We start from the raw sequence: 19,437 nt of genomic DNA on the forward strand, positions 1-19,437 counted from the left end.
AAAGGTGCTCAGAGGCCATCACTTTGGACCGAGAGATGAACTCACTGAAAAGTAGAACATTTCTGTCTCCTGCTGATTCGCTCTCCTCTTGGCTATATTGAGCTTGCTCATGTACGTCTCAGAGGCCACAGATTTGATGGATTCAGTGGAACGGCTGTGTTGAAAGGCATCTGACACGTCAAAGTCCTCCACTGTCAGCATGTCCTGCAGTGTTTGCATGGTGGCATCCAAAGTCTTCCTCACCTGGAGAGATGGCAGGGTCACCCATAAAGCATTACATTGTAACCTGTGTTGACCATGTATTTTGTTTTGCGTCAGAATATGAGTTTAGAGCAGGCTACAGGTCAAGCATACATCAGGCCTAGTCAGGAAAATGAGGAGTGTCTGGCAAAGATACAAACTGTTCATGAAATTATTGAGAGAGGCTTTTTGTTTAGGATTGAGATTGATAAAGCCCATTTCCCCTAATGGCATTCATTATCTCCCAGAACACAATTCACTGGGAGACAGGGAAGAAACAGAGCTGTTGGCGCTCGCAATTTAAACAGTCCCTGGTTATTATCGCTTCCATTTCCACCTTTCTGTCGGTGTTTCTTAATGAGAAAGGCCTCTTTTCATCAAGAAAAGAGACAATTTCATATATAACTTCATAGAAAACACAACATTGGCAGTGTGACAATATAAATATATTCCCAGCCCCTGCAGAGAGAGGGGTCATCGGAGAGTAATTGCAATGAGAACAGATGGTGATGTGGCCATCCTGCTCCGATGGTATGATGGCCTTGGGGAAAATGAGAGGGGGCTTTCTGTTTAAGAGGGGGAGGAGAGGGCTACTGGTGCTGGACAGACACAGCTCATAGGCCCTCACCTCCTCATTTTCAATTTTTAGTGTTGCTAAGCGAGACTGCAGTTGATGGTAGCGCATCAGAAGTTCGGTCTGAACCGGCTGCTGGGCGCTCACTTGGCACACCTGAGGGTGGAGAAAAAACAGGTTAGAAAGGAATAAAAGAAATAATAATTAAACTGCAGTATTTTCTAGCATCTCACCTCATCTCCCATGTGTGGCAGGTATTCAAAGCGCATTGGAGGACAGAACACCTGGTTATGCATATCCATGATCTTGTGCTTGTCACTGCGGGAGTCCAAGTTGTCCACTGCATTCTCCAGGATATCCAGTCCCTCGTGGCGTGATGTCTCCAAGTTGTACTCCGCAGACAAATAGGTCCTGAGGGTGCGTGCCAAGCTAGCATGGTAGCCCAAGTCACAGCACTGCAGAGACACAATACTAGATTAACAACTTAAAAATAAACTGTAGTTGTTAGCGAAATGGTAAAAACAAAAATTAGCAGAAAAAAGGAACCACAGTATGTGGTCTGTAACTATAACTGAGTTTTCACAGTAATGCTAAGTGAAAAGTTCCCATCTGAACTTGGATGTAGTCAGAAGTCTGCTAACAATCACAGGCAACAGCAATGCCATGATATACTGACCATGCCCTGGATTGCAGAGTGCAACTGGTATTTAACTGTGCTATAAATTAATAAGCCAATATATGTGAAAGAATAAGAATGTAAAATTGAAACATGCAAGTCTAATTATATTCAGTATTTTCACAGTTATTTATTTAATGGACTAAATTCCAAATTATAACCTGATACAATAAAAAAAAAAGAAGTACAGTTCATAGAATTACAGCAGCTAGCACAGTAGGACATCAGGGATAATTAAAGAGCCTTATCACACAGAGCTGTATGAAGTAACCTAATTAAGAAGAGAATAGTAGAGCAGAGGTTTAGAGGGAGCTTGAGGCAACTGACAGCTCTGTAAATCACTAAGTAGACGCTCTTTAGCACTCTTTAGTACTGAGGAAGTAGTCTCTTCAGTTTGTGCGCTTCATTGCACCACTCAGTCAAACTGGCTCAGTAGACCAAACACTCGAGGGAGTGAATTAGCTTCTTTTTAACTAAGCAAACAGAGTGAGAACACATTCACTCATATCCTTACATTCATATAAAATCTAAATAAAATGCTACAAGTACTATTAACTCCCAGTTGCACCGCACTATAATCACAGGAAGAGTACAAAGTTTCTTATGTGGTGGGCTGTGACTCTCATATGACAAGCTAAGCCTTTTTTCCTCTTGCCTGATTGCAGCAGACAAACCAGTGGAGCTCATGATCCCACTCCTTTTAGCCCAGCAGGATTTAGGATGACAAGGACTTTTCATTTTCTAGACACTGAGTACGCAAGAGCTGCCCAGCAAAAAGGCAGCCACAGCCACAAATCGGGTTCCCAGCATGCCAAAGTACCACCATTGAACTGCATACAGCCCAACAAAGGTTAAGCCACAAGTCATGTGTGTAATATTACAGAAATGCCACTGAAATCATGTCTTATCACGACCGTCCAGGAAAATGTGCATCCATCACCGTGGCTAATGTTGCTCCGTGTGGTGAGCTGGCCTCGGGCAAAAATGTAACACACAGGCCAGGAGCTCAGAGAGACGAGGAAAACACAATGTGACCTTCAGATTTAGAATTTATAGATTATATATATATATATATATATAAATATATATATATATATATATATATATATATATTTATATATATGTATACATATATATATTTCATATATTTCAAATGTTGTTGGTCAAAAATGGTGATTAAAAGCTTCTTCATCTGCTTTCTGAGCCATAAAGGGTAGCCGGTCACCCGAGGTTGAGAGGCTGGTGTCAGCCACATTAATTGTACTCATGCCTGCATAAACAGAGCCTCTGCTTTCACCAGCTGACTTTCACTGACTTCCAACCAACAGTGGTTTGCTAAACAAAGTCATCCTTTTAAATAAAGATAGTGAGACTGCCCAGCAAGGCGTTTGATTAACAATGTGAATAACTTTTAGTTTGAATTGTCAAAAACAACCACAGAAATCACATTTCGCATACTGCAGATGAGGAGAGATGAGCTTTTTATCAGTGAAAATTAAGTTTTCATTTGTAATAAGTGCAGCTGCTTAAGCTTCAGAAAGCCTGTGTTTTACATTCTGATCCATGAAAGAAAAGCCCATAGATACCAGAAGAAAATGTGCCTCTGTGTGCATGTGTTTCTGTCCTGGGCCATGTTTTTTTTTTCCTGGGTGACAGTTAGAGGCAGACAGTTACAAGGACATGCTGTGCTTGTCCCAGCAAAGCTCCCAAAAGCAGCATCAACAAAAACAAATGAACCACAGAAAGACTGAGGAAGAGGAGAGCAAGCAGACTGAGCAGAAATCATTCTGTCAACACTGATGGAGCCCCTTGAAATCATCAGTGAAAAACATCCTTCTGTGCTGAAGTACAGAACATCGCTAAACTAGATTTAATGTCAACAGCAGTTAGTCAGCAGCATATCAGTGTTAGGTTTGCTATTAATAATCCCCCCCAAAAAGGTGCTAAATACACTTTACTGAGGCCAACAGAGCAGCTTGAAAACAAGCAGCTAACAAGCTAAGAGCGAATGAGACATGCGAACAGATGGAGAGAAAAGTGACAGTGCTACAGTGTTAAATCGACATCAGAAATCCCAGCTGACAGAGGTAAACAAACACATGTGCTTATTGCATACTTACATCAATCATATCGGAGACGTCATGGATGTAATATTTTGCAACCACAGCATTTGTTGCTGCCAGGTTCAACAAATAGTCATTCCGAGCTTTTGTGCATTTCAGCTTATTCTCTGAATACTTGGCCTGCCTCTGGGGAGATAAGAGGAGAGAGCAGACAAAGGAAAAAAAAACATCAGTGCTATAGGGAGGATCACGAGACAGGTAGAGATGGAAGAGAAAGTTTGGAGAAACCGGCTCTACGGAAGCTGCCCCTAAATAACATAATATGTATTAAGTGGCACAGCCAGGCTCACACCTAGTTATTATGGCTGTGTGCTGCAGCCAGTTTGCTTAGTTCTGCATCAAGACCAAAAAACAGCAAAACCTGGGGCTGAAAATTTAGGCCAATGTGAAAGTAGCTTAAATGGACCTTTAGGGGTTGTTACAAAAGTGAGTCCCTCTGCACAGACTAATGTTAAAATACCAAGATTTACAATAGAAACAATCATATTTAAATCCTGATACAAAATTATAGATGTATTTTTTTTAAATTCACCTTTTGTAATGGTTTTAAGTCTATGGATACATATTGCTAACCAAGCATGCTAGCATTAACTAATAGCTTTAAACTCCAAACACTTTCTAGCCACCACAAAAAAAAAAAGATATGGCCATATAAGACTAAGGCAAAGGCTTCACAAAAAACTAAACAAAAACTAAAGGGTGATGCTACAATGATTGCATAAATTTTATAAATCTTATAGAATCTCTAATATACAGTTTATTGCTATAGAGCGAAAAATGCTAGCTTGTCTATCTAAAGGGAACAAAAATAGTAATTTCTACCTCAAAAAAGCACCAGTTATGATATTATTAAACCATTTCTCTATAAAAACAGAAGTTTTAAGATGTTAGGTATGAATATTCTTTTATATAATTGATAGCCACAAATACATGTGTTGCTTCTACCTGTTTACCATGTAGACATCAAACAAACCAAACAGGTATGTTCAAATTTAGCCGACATGGTTTCCTTTCTGTCGGCCTGTATTCCAGTGGAAATTTAAATAAATACCTGCAGTTGCACTCAGCACTTAAGTAGGAGGAAAAGAAATGACACAGAGACATAATGTTCTGAAAACAGTGTTTTGTGCTTTTTTCTGTTACATTATGCCGAAAATACTGCAAAAACTTGTCTCACACCAGTAAAGCAGTGATTCAGGCTCAACCCAGAAAACCACTGTTACTGTTTGAAATGCAACAAAAGATTCACGATTATATTCTTTTTTTGTACTTTGCAGGGGCACTTTAGTTCTGATTTCACTAAACCACTGTGATGCAAATTTTAGCAGGAAAAGACTTTAACTTGGCATTCCTTCGTCTTTCTCTTCCAAGTGTTTGCCGGCAGAGTAATGAGACAAAAGCGTGGAAACCATTCACAGGAAAAAAAATAAATTCACCGCCACGTTGTGTTATAAATATTCTGTGGCTTCCAAGCTAAGCAGCATCTCTGAGGATACCAGCCTGAGGATGGAGAAACACTGCCGTACTGACAGCCTTTTGATTTTCTGCACCTGAGAGATGATGGAAATTTCATTTGCATGAAGAAACCTAAGACGAAGATGCAGATTAAAAACGCATAGGGGTTCAGCATGGAGAGCCCAACACCGCTGGCAGGAGAAGACTTTTCACAAGCTAGAAATCTGAATAAGATGGAAAGGGAGTGGGGTTATTGGCCGAAAGAACTACTCAGTACTCATCTGGCTGCAGACCTACAGTATGCTCCTGAGACTTTCTGTCTAGCTGCTGGTCTACTCATCTCTCGCTATTTCCAAGTACACCTGGCAAAAAAAAGCTGGCTTTCCATTAAAGAAGCACCAACACTGATCTTGATGAGAAATTCTTTAAAGGTTTTTCCTAACCTAAATGTAAAACTGATGATTCAGGATTTAACAGCACAAACAGAACTGCGTTTACGTAAACAAACGGTGCTCTTCTTATACATATATATATATATATATATATATATATATATATATATATATATATATATATATATATATATATATATATATATATATATATATATATATATATACATATATATATATATATATATATATATATATATATATATATATATATATACCTTCTCCTTCATCTTCTCGATTTTCCTGACGGAGCTGCGTCTCAGCTGGCGGTCCTCGTGCCGGAGGAGGTTCACGTTGAGATCTCCCGACTTGCTGAACTGCTTCTCTTCCTGCTTCTCAGCGTCTTTCAGCTTGCTCTCTGCACTGATGCTCTCAGTGTGGTACATGTGATATGTTTTCATCACCTGCAAGAAGAGTATAACAGATGATTTTATGTGGCTGAACATCACAGCCTTTTACAGTATTAGTTATGAGCTAAACTTACAGAGGTTTGTGGGTAACAAATACCTGACGATACTTTGGTTTTATGTTCCCTGTATTTTCCTCTTGCAGCTGTTTCTTAAATTCACAGTGTAAACATTATTTATTACTGAGATCTGCACTACTCTCTTGCACAATCTCAATATTACTTTTTACTCTTCTTGAACCTCATTTTTGCTGTTTATTTTCTTTGTTTTTTGCATTCACAGTATAAGACCTTCACCATGTGCTTGTGGCACTTTTACATTAACAATGCTTTTTCATGTTCCTGTAACACAGTAATTTCCCTTGTGAGATCAATAAATCTTATCAGTGAAGGGCGGGTACACCGTGGACAGCTAACTGATTTATCGCAGGGTTAACAGAAAGAGAACGACAAACATCCACACACACATTTACACACACACATTTACACTTATGGCCAATTTCAAGTTGCTAATTAAACCTAACCTGTCTTTGGACTGTGGGAGGGTGCTGGGGTACTCAGACAGAAGCACAGGGAGAACATGCTGAGCTGTCCAGTGGATTCAAACACTGGACCTTGTTGCTGAGAGGCAACAGTGCTGGCTACTGGTGCCATGTTATTAAACTGAGTAAATAACTCTCAGTATGAGCTATTTACCATTTAACAGTAATTAATGATATAGTATTAAAATGTTAATTAACACCCTAGATAAAGTAATACAGCGTGAGTAGTAATAGTATGTATTCATCTGTATTTTTAATCACATGGTAAATGTAAATAAAGAAAATCTTTACTGTCTTTTTACAAAATCTGGTCTGATTTCAGCCTTTTTGTGGTGTCCAGGAGGATCAGTTTGGGTCATCAGTACAGAAGTAACACAGATTTTACTACATGTGGAATATTTTAAGTCGATCCAGAGCCCCAAAGTTGTCTGTGGTTTAGACTTGGCTGTCAAATCTCCAACTTGCCCCCTCTTCCCCTCCTCGCTGTAGCTTTCCTGGCCTGTTTCCTACAGTAATTCCTCATTACCTCATCCTTCTACACTTTCAGCTCTTTGGAGAAGCAGAATGACATTTTATTCTGTCTTCCCTGGAATTAGTGTACCTCTTCACTTTGATCTCTACTTAGACACTTAAACTTTTACACCCCTCTCCCCTTGTTCAGCGTGATGGGGATACGACTGCAGTGGCAGAAAACCCTCATTAGACAACGCAGGAGCACCGCTTGTCCCTCTTAACTCATCACAGATGCTTGCTGAGAGTCTCTCAGAGGCCCATTCCTAATTCTCTTAATGAAACATCCATATGCGAATTGCAGCTTCAAACGTTTGATGTTCCTATGAACACCACAGGATGTGAAACAGTCAGCATAAACAGTTATTTATTTGTTTCCTCCAATCAAGCAGCTTGATGCTGTGCTTAAACAGTGGGGTTCTTCTTATCTGCGTGAGAACTGCTCATCAAAAACACATGTTTGCTGTTGGGTCACTTACAACTCTAATCTTTCACTGACCTCAAATGATACTAATGTGATTGGGAAAGTCCATTGAGAAATTTGTAAATGTAAACTTGTACACTTATATAGTGCATTTCTATGCTATTTGAGCAAAGTACTTTCTTACTACAAGTCTTAACAAACACAAGTGCTGTTTTCTCTATGCCTGAGTCTAGCATTGACACACTCACACTTCGACAGATGTATTGAGAATCAACTGGGGTTCAGTATCTTACCCAAGGATACTTTTACATGTAGACTAGAGGAGAAGAACATGAACAACAGCTGATCTTTTGATTGGCAGACAACCTGCTCTACCTTGTGCCACATTACCTTGCGAGGTACTCTCACTGTTTGCCAAACATCGTTTAAGACTGGTTTTTGAGTATTGTGTTTGCTATAGGTGTGTTTCAACATTTATTTTGTCTCTTAAGGAAGATTATTATTAATAATTATTAAATATTATAAGGTCAAGCATGAAAAAGTAAGTCATTTTGCAGAAATCTGCAACATCCCGAGCACAAAGAGAGACCCACACAGGCACAGAAAGAAGACACAAACTCCACTTTGTTCTGTCAACTTCCTGCTCTGCAGTGGCAGTACTAAGCACTGCTCCACCACCACAACCATCATATTGCTTATATTAATGCATTAATGTGTGGGCACCATTTTGCCACTGAAGTTGCTTGAGGTAATATTATTATTTAATAATTTATTTAAATAGCACAGAGTGGTGAAGAGCTGTAAGGCAAACACCTAAGAAAAAAAAATCCTACACTATTTTTGGAGTGTCACAGCTAGGTATTAATTTAGCTACTCACAGACAACAGAAATTAGGCTAACACTCTGTTCTTTCACATGCTGTCAAAACTATTTTCTGAATATGTGCTGCATTTCAAATTTACTTTGAAGCATCTGACAACAAGACCTGCAGCCAAAAACGCAGAGTCTTTTGCAGGAAGACCAAGCTTCAGCTGTGTCTACAGGAGGTGTGTGCATTGTTGAGTCGTCTGACAACAACCTAGGGCTACTTAACTTCAGAACCTCGCAGTCTCTGAGCTGGTGAAAGACACAGTCAGAGGATGACTGGAGTTTTTCATAATGAATGCAAGGCAAACCTCTGTAATGTCCAAATATTAACATCCACAATGATGTGAAAGACTGAGAAAATCAGGTGGTTCATTATGGGATGTGCAGTGTGTCTTTTATGACACTGCTTAAGCTGCATTTTAGCATAGGTTTTGTCAAATACATAATGGCACAGTGCAATATGTCTTCTGCTGTTATTCATCTGTGGTTGTAGTTATCTCATTTAAAGACCTGGTAAGGACTAGATCATTTTTTCCCTATGTCTATATGTTAAAACATAGAATGCATGCTTTCTTATAAATAGAGGAATGAAAACTAGATCCAAACCATCACCTGTGACAGAACCTCAGAACCACTGTTGTTATATTGTCAGCAACAGAATAACTGTGTGAAACTAAGGAGCAGACATCAGGCACAAGGATCAGAAAGATAAGATACACTATAGCTCTATTTATCCCCTTGGGGATATTAAGCTCGTATACCAGGAAATTAACACAGGTACAAGCAAACAAAAGTAAATTTCACAGGGCCAAGCTGCTGAAAGCAATATCAGGAACTACACGACTCTTCAGGACAATCAGGCCCTTTTCAACATTTTTCATTTCAGGGTTTGTTTAAATGACAAATTGCAGACAACATGATCTTCAAGCGTTTTTTTTTTTTAAACTCCCATTTCAGCATCGCACTATATTTGAAAAACAATATTTTGAACAACAGCTTCAGCCCACAGTCATACCTCCCCTCCCCTTACCTCTCACCAAGCTGCCAGAGATCCAAATGGGATTTCACAGTTTTGTTTTAGCAAAATTTGTTTTGTTGGCAACCAGCAAAAGTGTTGGAAAATACCACGAGGTAACCACCATGTGGCAACGCTATTGATTTAGCTATTTTTGAACAATGAAGTAACAAAGGTCTAGTCACAAAATAGAACAAAATACTGCTGCCTGTGCATCATCAAGATGGGAAATGAGACTGGTTTGTCATTTTTTGTAACCTTTAAACTGCCTTTAAAGTGTTTGCTACAGGTTGTGTTAATAAGGAGAAAACATTTCTAACACACCACTTTTCAGCTCTGAAAATAAAATTGTTCTTGTAAATAAATGGTGGCAATGTTGGATGAAAACATAGACTGTATACAATGATGGTCATGGGCTTCAAGCCCAAAAAGTGAAGCCAGTAAGAAAATGACTTTAATCTGAATCTTTTTTTTTAATGGTTAGCACGTCCATGATGAGAATCTCCTGTTCCACCACCTCTCAAGGGTGCTCTGTTGATTGAAATCATGTGACCGTTGAAGCCTTTTGAGTACAGTGAACTCTTTGCCATGTTCAAGAGATGATTTGAGCTTTGTGACATGGAAACATTTATCAGAAGATCGGTACACTGTAGCCATAAAGGGATGGACACTGCATTAATACTCAGGTATTCTTTGTCATTTAAACGATGCTCAGTTGGGCCCAAAGTGCGTCAGCTGTTACTGTTACCGTTGTCTTCCTTTTATCTCAAAGCACTCTAGCCATTCTCCTCTGGCTCTGGCGTCAACAAATTCTCTTTAAAACTTGTAAACCGTAGAGTTGGCTGCATGGGAAAAACCATCTAGCACCAACAACCATGACACGTTCAAAGGAATTTAAATCACCTTTCTTCCCCATTGTGATGCTCAGTTTGAACTTCTGCAGGTCGTCTCGACCACGTCTACATGTCTACATGTGCGGAGTTGCTGCCATGCGATTGGCTGATTAGATAATTGCTTTAATGAGTAGTTGAACAGATGTAGCTAGCAAAGGTAATACCAAAATAAAAAAGATTTATACCGCCAGTAAACATTTTCCTGTTGAGTTTCTGTACTTAGTCACTAGCCTCAAAATTAATTTCAGCGATTTTTAAACGATGGTCCCATTTACAGTAAATTAAACGATAAAGCAGTGTTTTTGGCTTCTTAGTGTGATTCACACAGCTAAAATATTTAAATTGATTGTTTTAAAATGGGAAGCTTTTAGCTTGACTTATTACAAACAATAATAACAGGATAATGCCTACTAAGCAGAGAATGAGAAAAAAAACAATGTAATTAAAAGAAAACTTGATCTATAGCGGAAAGAGAGAACAGCCTTTGAGAAAATTATTATTATTTTGCTCAAAAAAATGTGCCAAAGTATGACTTTTGAGACATATTTGTGTTGCTCCAGCATTTCATTTATTTACCACCTAAGCTGTGAAATTTCACACAACTCCCACAACCTCTCTCTCGTATGTAGAAAGAATGAGGCTATACGTCAGCATCTGAGTTCTTAGCTTTCAGCCAGACTGTAGCTGAGGCCAAGAGCAGCATGAGAAGACGGATCATCTGAGTTTTATTATGCAGCCAGAAAGAGTGAGTGGGCAAAACAAATACATAGTAAAACATCTGCCACAGTGAACCTGAAGTGCACTGACACTTCAAACCAAACTGTAAATGTCTGGGAGGCATTTACTTTTGAAAAGGATCATTTTATTTATTCAGACACAGATGACCACTTGTGCAGAAAATAGTAGTTTTGGTCTGTTTTTAAAACATTTTACCAACAAGATGGTCCTTCGGAAATTTGCATGCATGTAATTTATACATATGAACTTGTCATTACATCACATGTGAACCCTAACACTGTGTGCTGTGTCCAAATCTACAGATGGCTCAAATAATGATGGTTGCCAGCACTGCCTTTGGGGTTTTGATTTTCATCACACTGCACATATGAATAAGTCATTTAAGGCAGCTCTGCCATCTCTTCTGTTTCACCTCAAGGGGCAGAAGACTGCTGAAGTTGCTTGGCGCTTGTCCAGTTTGGTGGACTATGAATCCCTCAATAAGACCTCAAATTAGACTAACAGCGCAGCACCAGTACCATTTGTTGCTATCCCAGACATACGTTAATCTATCAACACGGTCTCTTGCAGAAAATCCCGCCATAAGCAAAGCAGTTCTTAAGCTACTGCTAATGACTGTACAGTGAAGACAGTACAACTGCAAATGGTTGGAGAAATATTGCAGAGGAAAGTTATGATAAATCTGCCAATACACTGCAGATAATTAGAAACATTAATCATAATATATGTAAAATTATAGCCCATGTCTTTTATTGTTACAGCAATGTGGCATGCGTGACACCCAGGCTTTGTAGACATGTTGTTTTCATTAATATTGAGCTCTTATTATACCGAACTGATTTCTGACAATCAAAGTTCTCTAGAGCTGACATTTCCAAAACGTATTCATAGCTGAAATGAAATATTAATTACATTGGACCTTTTGAGGATAAAACTTTCAAACTATAGTTACACTTTATATCACAAAGCATCCATCAATATGACATTTCACCATTAACCTGTTTTAAATTAAAACATATGGGAAGCAGATGCAGGATATGAGAAAGCTGCGTGGTATGAAATAAAAATGTGGTTGAACAGAAGTCAAGGGTAAAAAAAAAGAAAAAAAAAAAAAAGAAAACAAAACAGCTTTTTCGAGAAAAATGGGGTAAACCACGGGCTACGGTCAAAATGAAGCAGAGTGTTTCTACAAAGACAAAAATAAATAAATAAATAAGAAGCGCACTGTACCAGCGGAGAAACTGCTCATTAGAATTGCTGCATATATACAAAGTGGTGGTATCAAACACAACAAAGCAACTGAGCTAGAATAGGTGACCCTAAAATTAATGAGCACCTCTACTCTCTGACAGAATTATGCAAGCACATTTCATTAAAATGGGACACTTATGTGTCAGCAGGCAATTATTTCACAGCACTTCACGGATGCAGTCAGTGATGTGAACCCTAAAATCAACCAGATATGTTAGTGATTTCAGCCCTGAAACGGTAAACCTTGGGGAAAAATGAAATTGTCTTTTTCTTCATTCATACCTACCGCACACTCTCACACGTTCATCATGAATATTCAAGCAAGTATATATAGGCAAGTTTACAGTAAACAGAGTGCAATGAACACTCAGGGAAGACACTGACGTTGGCCATTTAACAATACAAGAAAAGATAAACAAAGCTTATATAAAAACATAAACTGGTTTCTTTTGATTTTTTTGCAGAGCAGTTTCATTGATCCTGTCCAAGGCTAAAGGCAGTCCCATAATAAGGAGCGCAAAAAACTGAATCCATAAATCTGTAGGGAGAAAGGCATTTTCTCCTTTTTAATAAGGAAGAAAGAAGAAAGCTAAAGGTTGCAAGGTCACTATAACCTTCCATGATCACTAAAAGGAACCAATACGTTTTCAGGAACACACAAAGAAAGTAAAGACAGAAAGATGAGATCCATGCACGTGTTAATAAGAGTTTCTAGTATGGTGCAGCAAAGGGAATAGAGACGAACCATGACTGAAAGCTATTTAACTCAAAGGAATACAGAAGAACATGAAAAAACATCAGGAAGACAGTGAGGAGAAAGAACTTTGGGAGAGCTCAGTGATGAGATGAGGTGTGAGAGATCGATCTGCAGGAGACACAGTCTATTACTTACAGTGTAGAGTTCATTCGTCACCTTCACAAGCTCCTCGTGCATCTGGATACCAATGTCCTTGCTCTGAAAGCAGCAAGAAGACAGAACAGGGGTAAGAAAACAAATACTGTCTGAGCCATCAGCAGTGACCCGATGTTACAAACTCCAGTTATTATGCTGGCACTGTGACTTTGGTGAGTCACAGAGAAACAACTCAACAAATATTAGATGGATGACCACAAAGACTGGTGCAGAGGGTGTATCTGACTGTCTTTTCTCATTGAACCCCACATACAAGTTAGAATTGGCACAACTGCACAAATATATTTCACAATGTGCAAGCAGTGGAGTGTTTTGGAATGTGTAATTGTACTTATTACAAACAAATTTTCAGAATACAGTAACATATAAGCATTGCCACCTTTCTAGGAGACCCACAACCCCTGTTGTCAGTCAACAGTGAACAAATTTAACTGCAGGAAATGCAATATTCTAATTTCCTGCACTTAATGCACACTACATTCCATATTAGACACTGCATATTCAGATCAATTCTATGTCCTCAACAATGCAACAGCTTGTAAAATATCTCAGTTAATTCTTCTTACAGCTTTTAATACTTTTACAACTTGAATTTTACCACAGAGCATGCCTTGTAATAGAAGGAGAAACAAATAACAGTCGATCCATTGACATCTGTTTGTATGGTGGGGGAACAAGACTTAATCTGAAGACTCTGAGGTGAGAAAACAACAACAGGATACCTCAGTTTCATGGTCTCACACATTCAAAAACAGAGGCAACACCTTCCTAGCTTAACAGAGTGATGTGAAAATGTTATGTCTGAAAAAGAATGACACAGATAAACATCAGTACAACCCGAAATATAAAACTGTTTAAACTTCCTGATAATTTTACTAGAATTGGCTTTTCATTATAGTAACTCTTGTTGTCCTTTGATTTCACAAAACTCTGAGTTCTATTTTCAAAAATTATGCTTTTTCAGGTTGCGTAGGTATTTTTTTAGTTGAAATTCAGGGTAGGTGTGGAATGAAAATGTAGATTTTATTAGCCTAGAACCAGTTTTGTCTCAATCCATTCATTTTGTTAACCCTTACCCAGTCAGGGTCACAGGGGTCTGGAGCGTATACCACTGGTAATAGTATGAGAAGCAGTGAGAAAGATCCTCATGCCCAGTTCCACGCCTACTGCCATTATATGCCGAACAATCGTGTCTTTGGACTATGGGAGGAGAGCTACAAACCGCAGGAAGAACAAGCAACAACATATTGAAAGGCTGAAGACAACTAGGTGTCTCAAACTAAGAACCTTCTTGCTATGAGGTAACTCACTGCACCATCCCGACAGAATTTCTGGGCATTTTGAGTAAATATGGGAAGCTAAAACTCAGTAACCCATGATTCAGACACGAACGATCACTACATGGGTGTTTTAGTGTCTCTAGAATAAACAGCCAAAATGAAATATGTTACCTGACCATCAAATCAAATTCAGCTACTTGTGAATTATGAGGTTTTAGGGCCAAGCTGTGAGAAGCAAACTAAGCTTGAAGTTGCTGAAGGCTGAATCCTGCTGTCAAAATGGAGTGGTTGAAAACAAGAGGTACATGAAGCTCTGAGGTTCCTCAGTAGAACTGGTGTGCAAACGAGACCCAAAACAGTTCCCAGAACCTTTAAGCTCTGATAATGTGTTGATTGACACTTGTTTTGTGAGTTGTCACTACAGCCAGTAGCACTGGAAACATTTTCAACTATAAACTGCAACATAATAGCATACTAATAAGCAAACATGATGTTATGATGCTGACTGCTAATGAACAAAATGAGCGGTTTGTCAAATATGGCAATGACTTTTAGCAGAAAAGATTATGTACCCCCTCATGCGCACAACTTTTCTTAGACACATTTTTTAACAGTGAAAACAGCTGACTCATTTTTTCTGGTGTATGGAAGATAATGAGTCAGTCATTTCATATTTGAACAAAGCATCATTTCCTGTCAGATCAATAACGCATGTATTTTGCTGTAATGAAACCTTGCTGCACCTATGACAAAGCATAGCTGAACACAAAAACACACAAACACACCCAGTATTTTCATCACTTCAGACAGCAAGATATTGACTTACTTTCATTGTCTTATGGGGACCTGCTCCTGCCCTTCTCTTCTGGGGACTTACTGTTACCCTTGGCATAATTACTACTTGCCTAACTCTAACCCTGAATCTAGACATAACTTTAACACATTTTATTTGCTGGAGTTTATTTTTAGCTTATTTTCATCCTGGGACCCCACAATATGCAATGTCCCCACAACATAGGTAAAAGAAGTACAAACACTCAAGTTAAACCACATCTACCCACAGATCAGAGGCGTTCATTGATATATGAAAGGTAACCTTTTTTTGTCCACACCCTGGTCTGCTATGGTAACTGTGCCTGAAAAAACTTGCAACCCATGAGTCACAAACTAACCTAATTATAATTATGAAAGAATCTCAAAAGAAAATCTTTCTGTAACAGTTCAACTTGATTATAAAGTACGCTCAGAAGAGGAAAATGAACACAGCCTTGGTAATAAAGAAGGGATTTGATGTTGCAGCTTTGTTTTTATCTGGATCACAAGCAATAAGTTCTTCTCAAACAATCATTGAACTGAATGTAATGAACTGGATACACCCTGAGAGGGCTCCAGCAGCTGGTGAATGACATCTGTATGCATCAGTGGCTCTGAGGTGAGACAGACTGCAGCGTGTACTGCAGAGGCTTGGGGGATGAGGAAGGTTTCATTGAGCGAGTAAAAACTGTGATGCAATACACTGTAAGAGCCGTGGCCCTTTCCAGAGCCCTTTATAGTGAATGTACATTTTTAAAATCTTCCCTCAATAAAAGGCACGAAAAAAGAAGATTATTAATGTATTCTCTTAAATTAAAAGTGATGTAGAATAGAGAAGACGACAGGAAAATATTGCAATCTGTACATTCATGCTTGCCACACCTTTTGTAATTATATTACCAATGACTATTTTACAGCACATTCATCAGAACACACCCTTCTAACTCTGATCAGCCCATCAACAGTAGCATAACAAAAGAATATTCATATAATATCAGAGATATTTCCTGTAACAAAATTCCTATTTTATTTACTACTTGACAAACTATTTGTGGTGGTTGATAAAGTTTTTACAGATTACATTTTCTCTTTGTTCGCCCTGTCTCACATTTAACCAAAGCTCATTTATTTTAGTATAAACATTCATGATTTTCTGCAGAGCAGTATGACGTTATTTTTTGAAACATTAAAATAAAGAAAGCGCGTAGCCTTTCATTCGTATTTTCAAATATGAAAAAAAGCTACCCATGGACAGGCACCTGACTCAGAAAATGTTTTCTGCCTTTTCAGATCTGGCAAAGCTTGAGAATCACATTCAATAAAGCACACACAAAAACGTGCACATTTACACACAGACACACAAACAGAGCATCAGAATCAAACCTCGTATGCAGAGTTAAGTTCACTACAGGAAAGCCTGCAAGGTGAAAACAACCTTCCGATATTTGGATAAGGCCTCAGTCATTTCTAAAATGTGCTGACAGAGAGCCAGATGTTGCTCACACGAGTAGGAGCTGTAGATTCTTAGACCAGGGGGTCTCGGCTTCTTTTCCCCCAAGCTGCTTTTACTGCTCTGTAGGCCATGCAAAACCTAGACATCTTACGAACTCCATGTACACTTAATGCACTTAATCAGCAAAATTAAAGCTTAAAGGCAGAGCGGAGGTTTGGCTGCACACTGAAATCTTTTCATTGGTAAGAAAGTAGGAAAAAAAGGAGGGAGGTTGATGGTCTTACCTTTTTGAACAGGCGAATTACATCCTCGCTGATCTGGGCCAGGCGGACAATAACATTGTTGGTGTAGATGTCACTGAGGGTGGCATGGTCACGGCTCTCACGCCTCGTCTGGTTCAGCAACAGATACCAGCAGTTTACGGATGACAGCAAGTGCTGATCTTTCCTGGGACAATAAGAGACACAGAGGACTGTTAAAGAGCTTTTCAGAACAGAATCAGGTCTCACACAGGTGGTAATTGTAAATTGAAAAAAAAAAAAAAGGTTTGCTTCAAATGTTCAGATTTATTTAGTAAAATTATAGTTTAGACACACTAAGAACAGACACTTGTGGCTAAAGCTATCCACAACTCAGAGCTAGCTATGGCTTATAATAAACTATTAAGTTCAATATAGACAACATGTTTATGGTTAGCTGGGGCCTCTCTGCGTAGGGTTTGTATATTATTAGGGAAGGGCAACTAAAACTGATGGGAATTTCACCAGCCAGATACAACACAGTTTAGCTAAAGATTAACACAAAATTATTGTTAGGATAAAAAATAATAATAATAAAGATTTTACCTAACTGAATGTGTTAATCCCTCTCACTATCACTTCCTTTTTGCTTTCCAAGACACTCCAAGCAATGCTATAGCTAGCAAGGCACCAAGTGGTTAAATTTATAATGCTCGTGACCATAGCGATCGAGAGAGTCACAGGCCCTGATTGCTGCATAATCAGTTTAAACTGTCTTGGCCTCGGGTACTTTTAAATCGCAAGACCAAGTCACATAGACATTGAACAACTGCACACACAATCCCTTCAAACCCATACCCTTGTCTGAATTCAATCTGAGCATTAATCAATCAACCAACCCTGAGGAAGAGACAAAGGGGGTGGGGCGGGGAGTGGGGTAAGAGCAAAGAAGGGAGAGAACCAGAGCAGAGCAGAGGATTGGGTTTCACTGTTGAGGGGAAGAAAAAGATGAGCAGCACCAACATCAAAGACATCCCCTTCAGAGAGCTTCCATAATGCTAATCGCATCTAATGAAGCTGATATCTTGCTACTCCAGAGTTCCTCCACCATTATTTCTTTACTTAACTCTGCCTCTAAACACACTTACAAGAGGCTGACAGGATACAAACAGCAGCACATCATCTTCATAACATCCTTGTGGAGCAGAAAATAGGATAGCATTTGAAGTAAACTTGATCTGTTCATTTACTGCGCACCCTGCTTCTTAATGTTAAACTGAACATAGTGTATCCATGCACATTATCCAAAAGGTAGGTCAGTTCATTTAAAACCACAAAAACTGAGTAGTAAAGATCCGATATAAGACAAGTGTTAATCAAACGTCACATTTCAGTCTTGATTGTGACAATTAAGAAGCAATAATAAAATTATTCAGCAATTAACTTACTCTATTATAGTGATATGAACTCATTTGTAAGACTGTGTAAAGGACAAGTGGGACATAGTAAAACCCAACATTAGTAGGTCTAATAAAGACCATATTCTCTGTCACTCCTCTGGGATGACCTATTTTGACTGTCTCACCATCCCTCATTTTGTACCAGTTCTGCTTGACTGACCTATCTACCCATAAGAGAAGCAGCTCCTTGGTGTATAATTGCTGTTTGTGGTTGAGAGGTTTAGGGAACAGGCACCTCTACTCACCGTTAATCCCTGAAAGTGGCCAGAGATGCTTCATCTCATCCCTAAGCACAACCAAGCTCCAATTTTAGTTCTTTTATTCACCTTCGCTTTCCACCCAAGCACTGAACACTTCCTACAGGCCTGCCTATGATGATTTAAAGCGGTAGTGGACCTTTGGTCTATAAGTATGGTTACTTCTTCCTTTAATATCTGTTTAACTTGACTGGAGCACCAGATTCATGCCACACTGAAATAAATAGCAATTTGCAGTTTACTCAACAGACTTTAAGCACACAGCTTATAAAAAAAACCAAAAAGCTGTTTTCACATATGAACTCTGCAGAATATCGATAGACCCATGTTTTCTCACATATAGCAAATACTCACAAAATAGCTACGGCTAATATGCTATTCTATCCATTACAAAGTTCTGTTCTCCAGTCCATGTGTGAAAACATCTGAACCATACATGGCCCAGTGTCATAATGCTCTGAGGATACTACCATGCACAGCATACTGTTGCTTGCATGAGTAGGGTCGTGTCTATAGTTAGCTATTAAAAAGCACAGTCAGTAAAATTATTTTTCTGAGGTCCTTGGCAGTTATTACAATACTGTGTAAAAGCATGAAGCAACACTTCAGCTTCCTCAGCTTGTATTTAGCTTCCAAAGAACCAGACTTTCTTTTTAAAGTGGACTTAAGTGATACTTTTAAAGGCTTTCCTTGTATATTGGTTGCTTTTTCACAGATTTTCAGTTCAATTCTTGTACCTGACCATTTTCAGAATAAAGTTTTGTTTGTAAGTCTTCTTACCACTGACCTATGAATCCCATAAAAAATAAACTCAAGGGATGAACCAGTCTTACTCTATATGTAACAAAAACTTACA

At 38.8% G+C, this 19,437-nt stretch overlaps 1 protein-coding gene across 2 annotated transcripts in view; it reads right to left on the reverse strand.

The window, feature by feature from the left end:
- srgap3 (SLIT-ROBO Rho GTPase activating protein 3) overlaps positions 1-19,437 on the reverse strand; it is a 58,515-nt gene that overhangs the window by 15,128 nt on the left and 23,950 nt on the right. For both annotated transcript variants that reach the window (XM_039612402.1, XM_031757110.2), the window contains exons 3-9: positions 16,910-17,072; positions 13,059-13,121; positions 5,739-5,924; positions 3,611-3,739; positions 1,048-1,269; positions 869-970; positions 46-243 (exon numbers count right to left, since the gene is read on the reverse strand). In XM_039612402.1, the coding sequence (XP_039468336.1) occupies positions 46-243; positions 869-970; positions 1,048-1,269; positions 3,611-3,739; positions 5,739-5,924; positions 13,059-13,121; positions 16,910-17,072 (1,063 nt within the window). The remainder of the gene's footprint in view (positions 1-45; positions 244-868; positions 971-1,047; positions 1,270-3,610; positions 3,740-5,738; positions 5,925-13,058; positions 13,122-16,909; positions 17,073-19,437) is intronic.

The sequence above is a fragment of the Oreochromis aureus genome, linkage group 5, assembly GCF_013358895.1.
Source record: "Oreochromis aureus strain Israel breed Guangdong linkage group 5, ZZ_aureus, whole genome shotgun sequence".
NCBI classification, from domain to species: domain Eukaryota; kingdom Metazoa; phylum Chordata; class Actinopteri; order Cichliformes; family Cichlidae; genus Oreochromis; species Oreochromis aureus.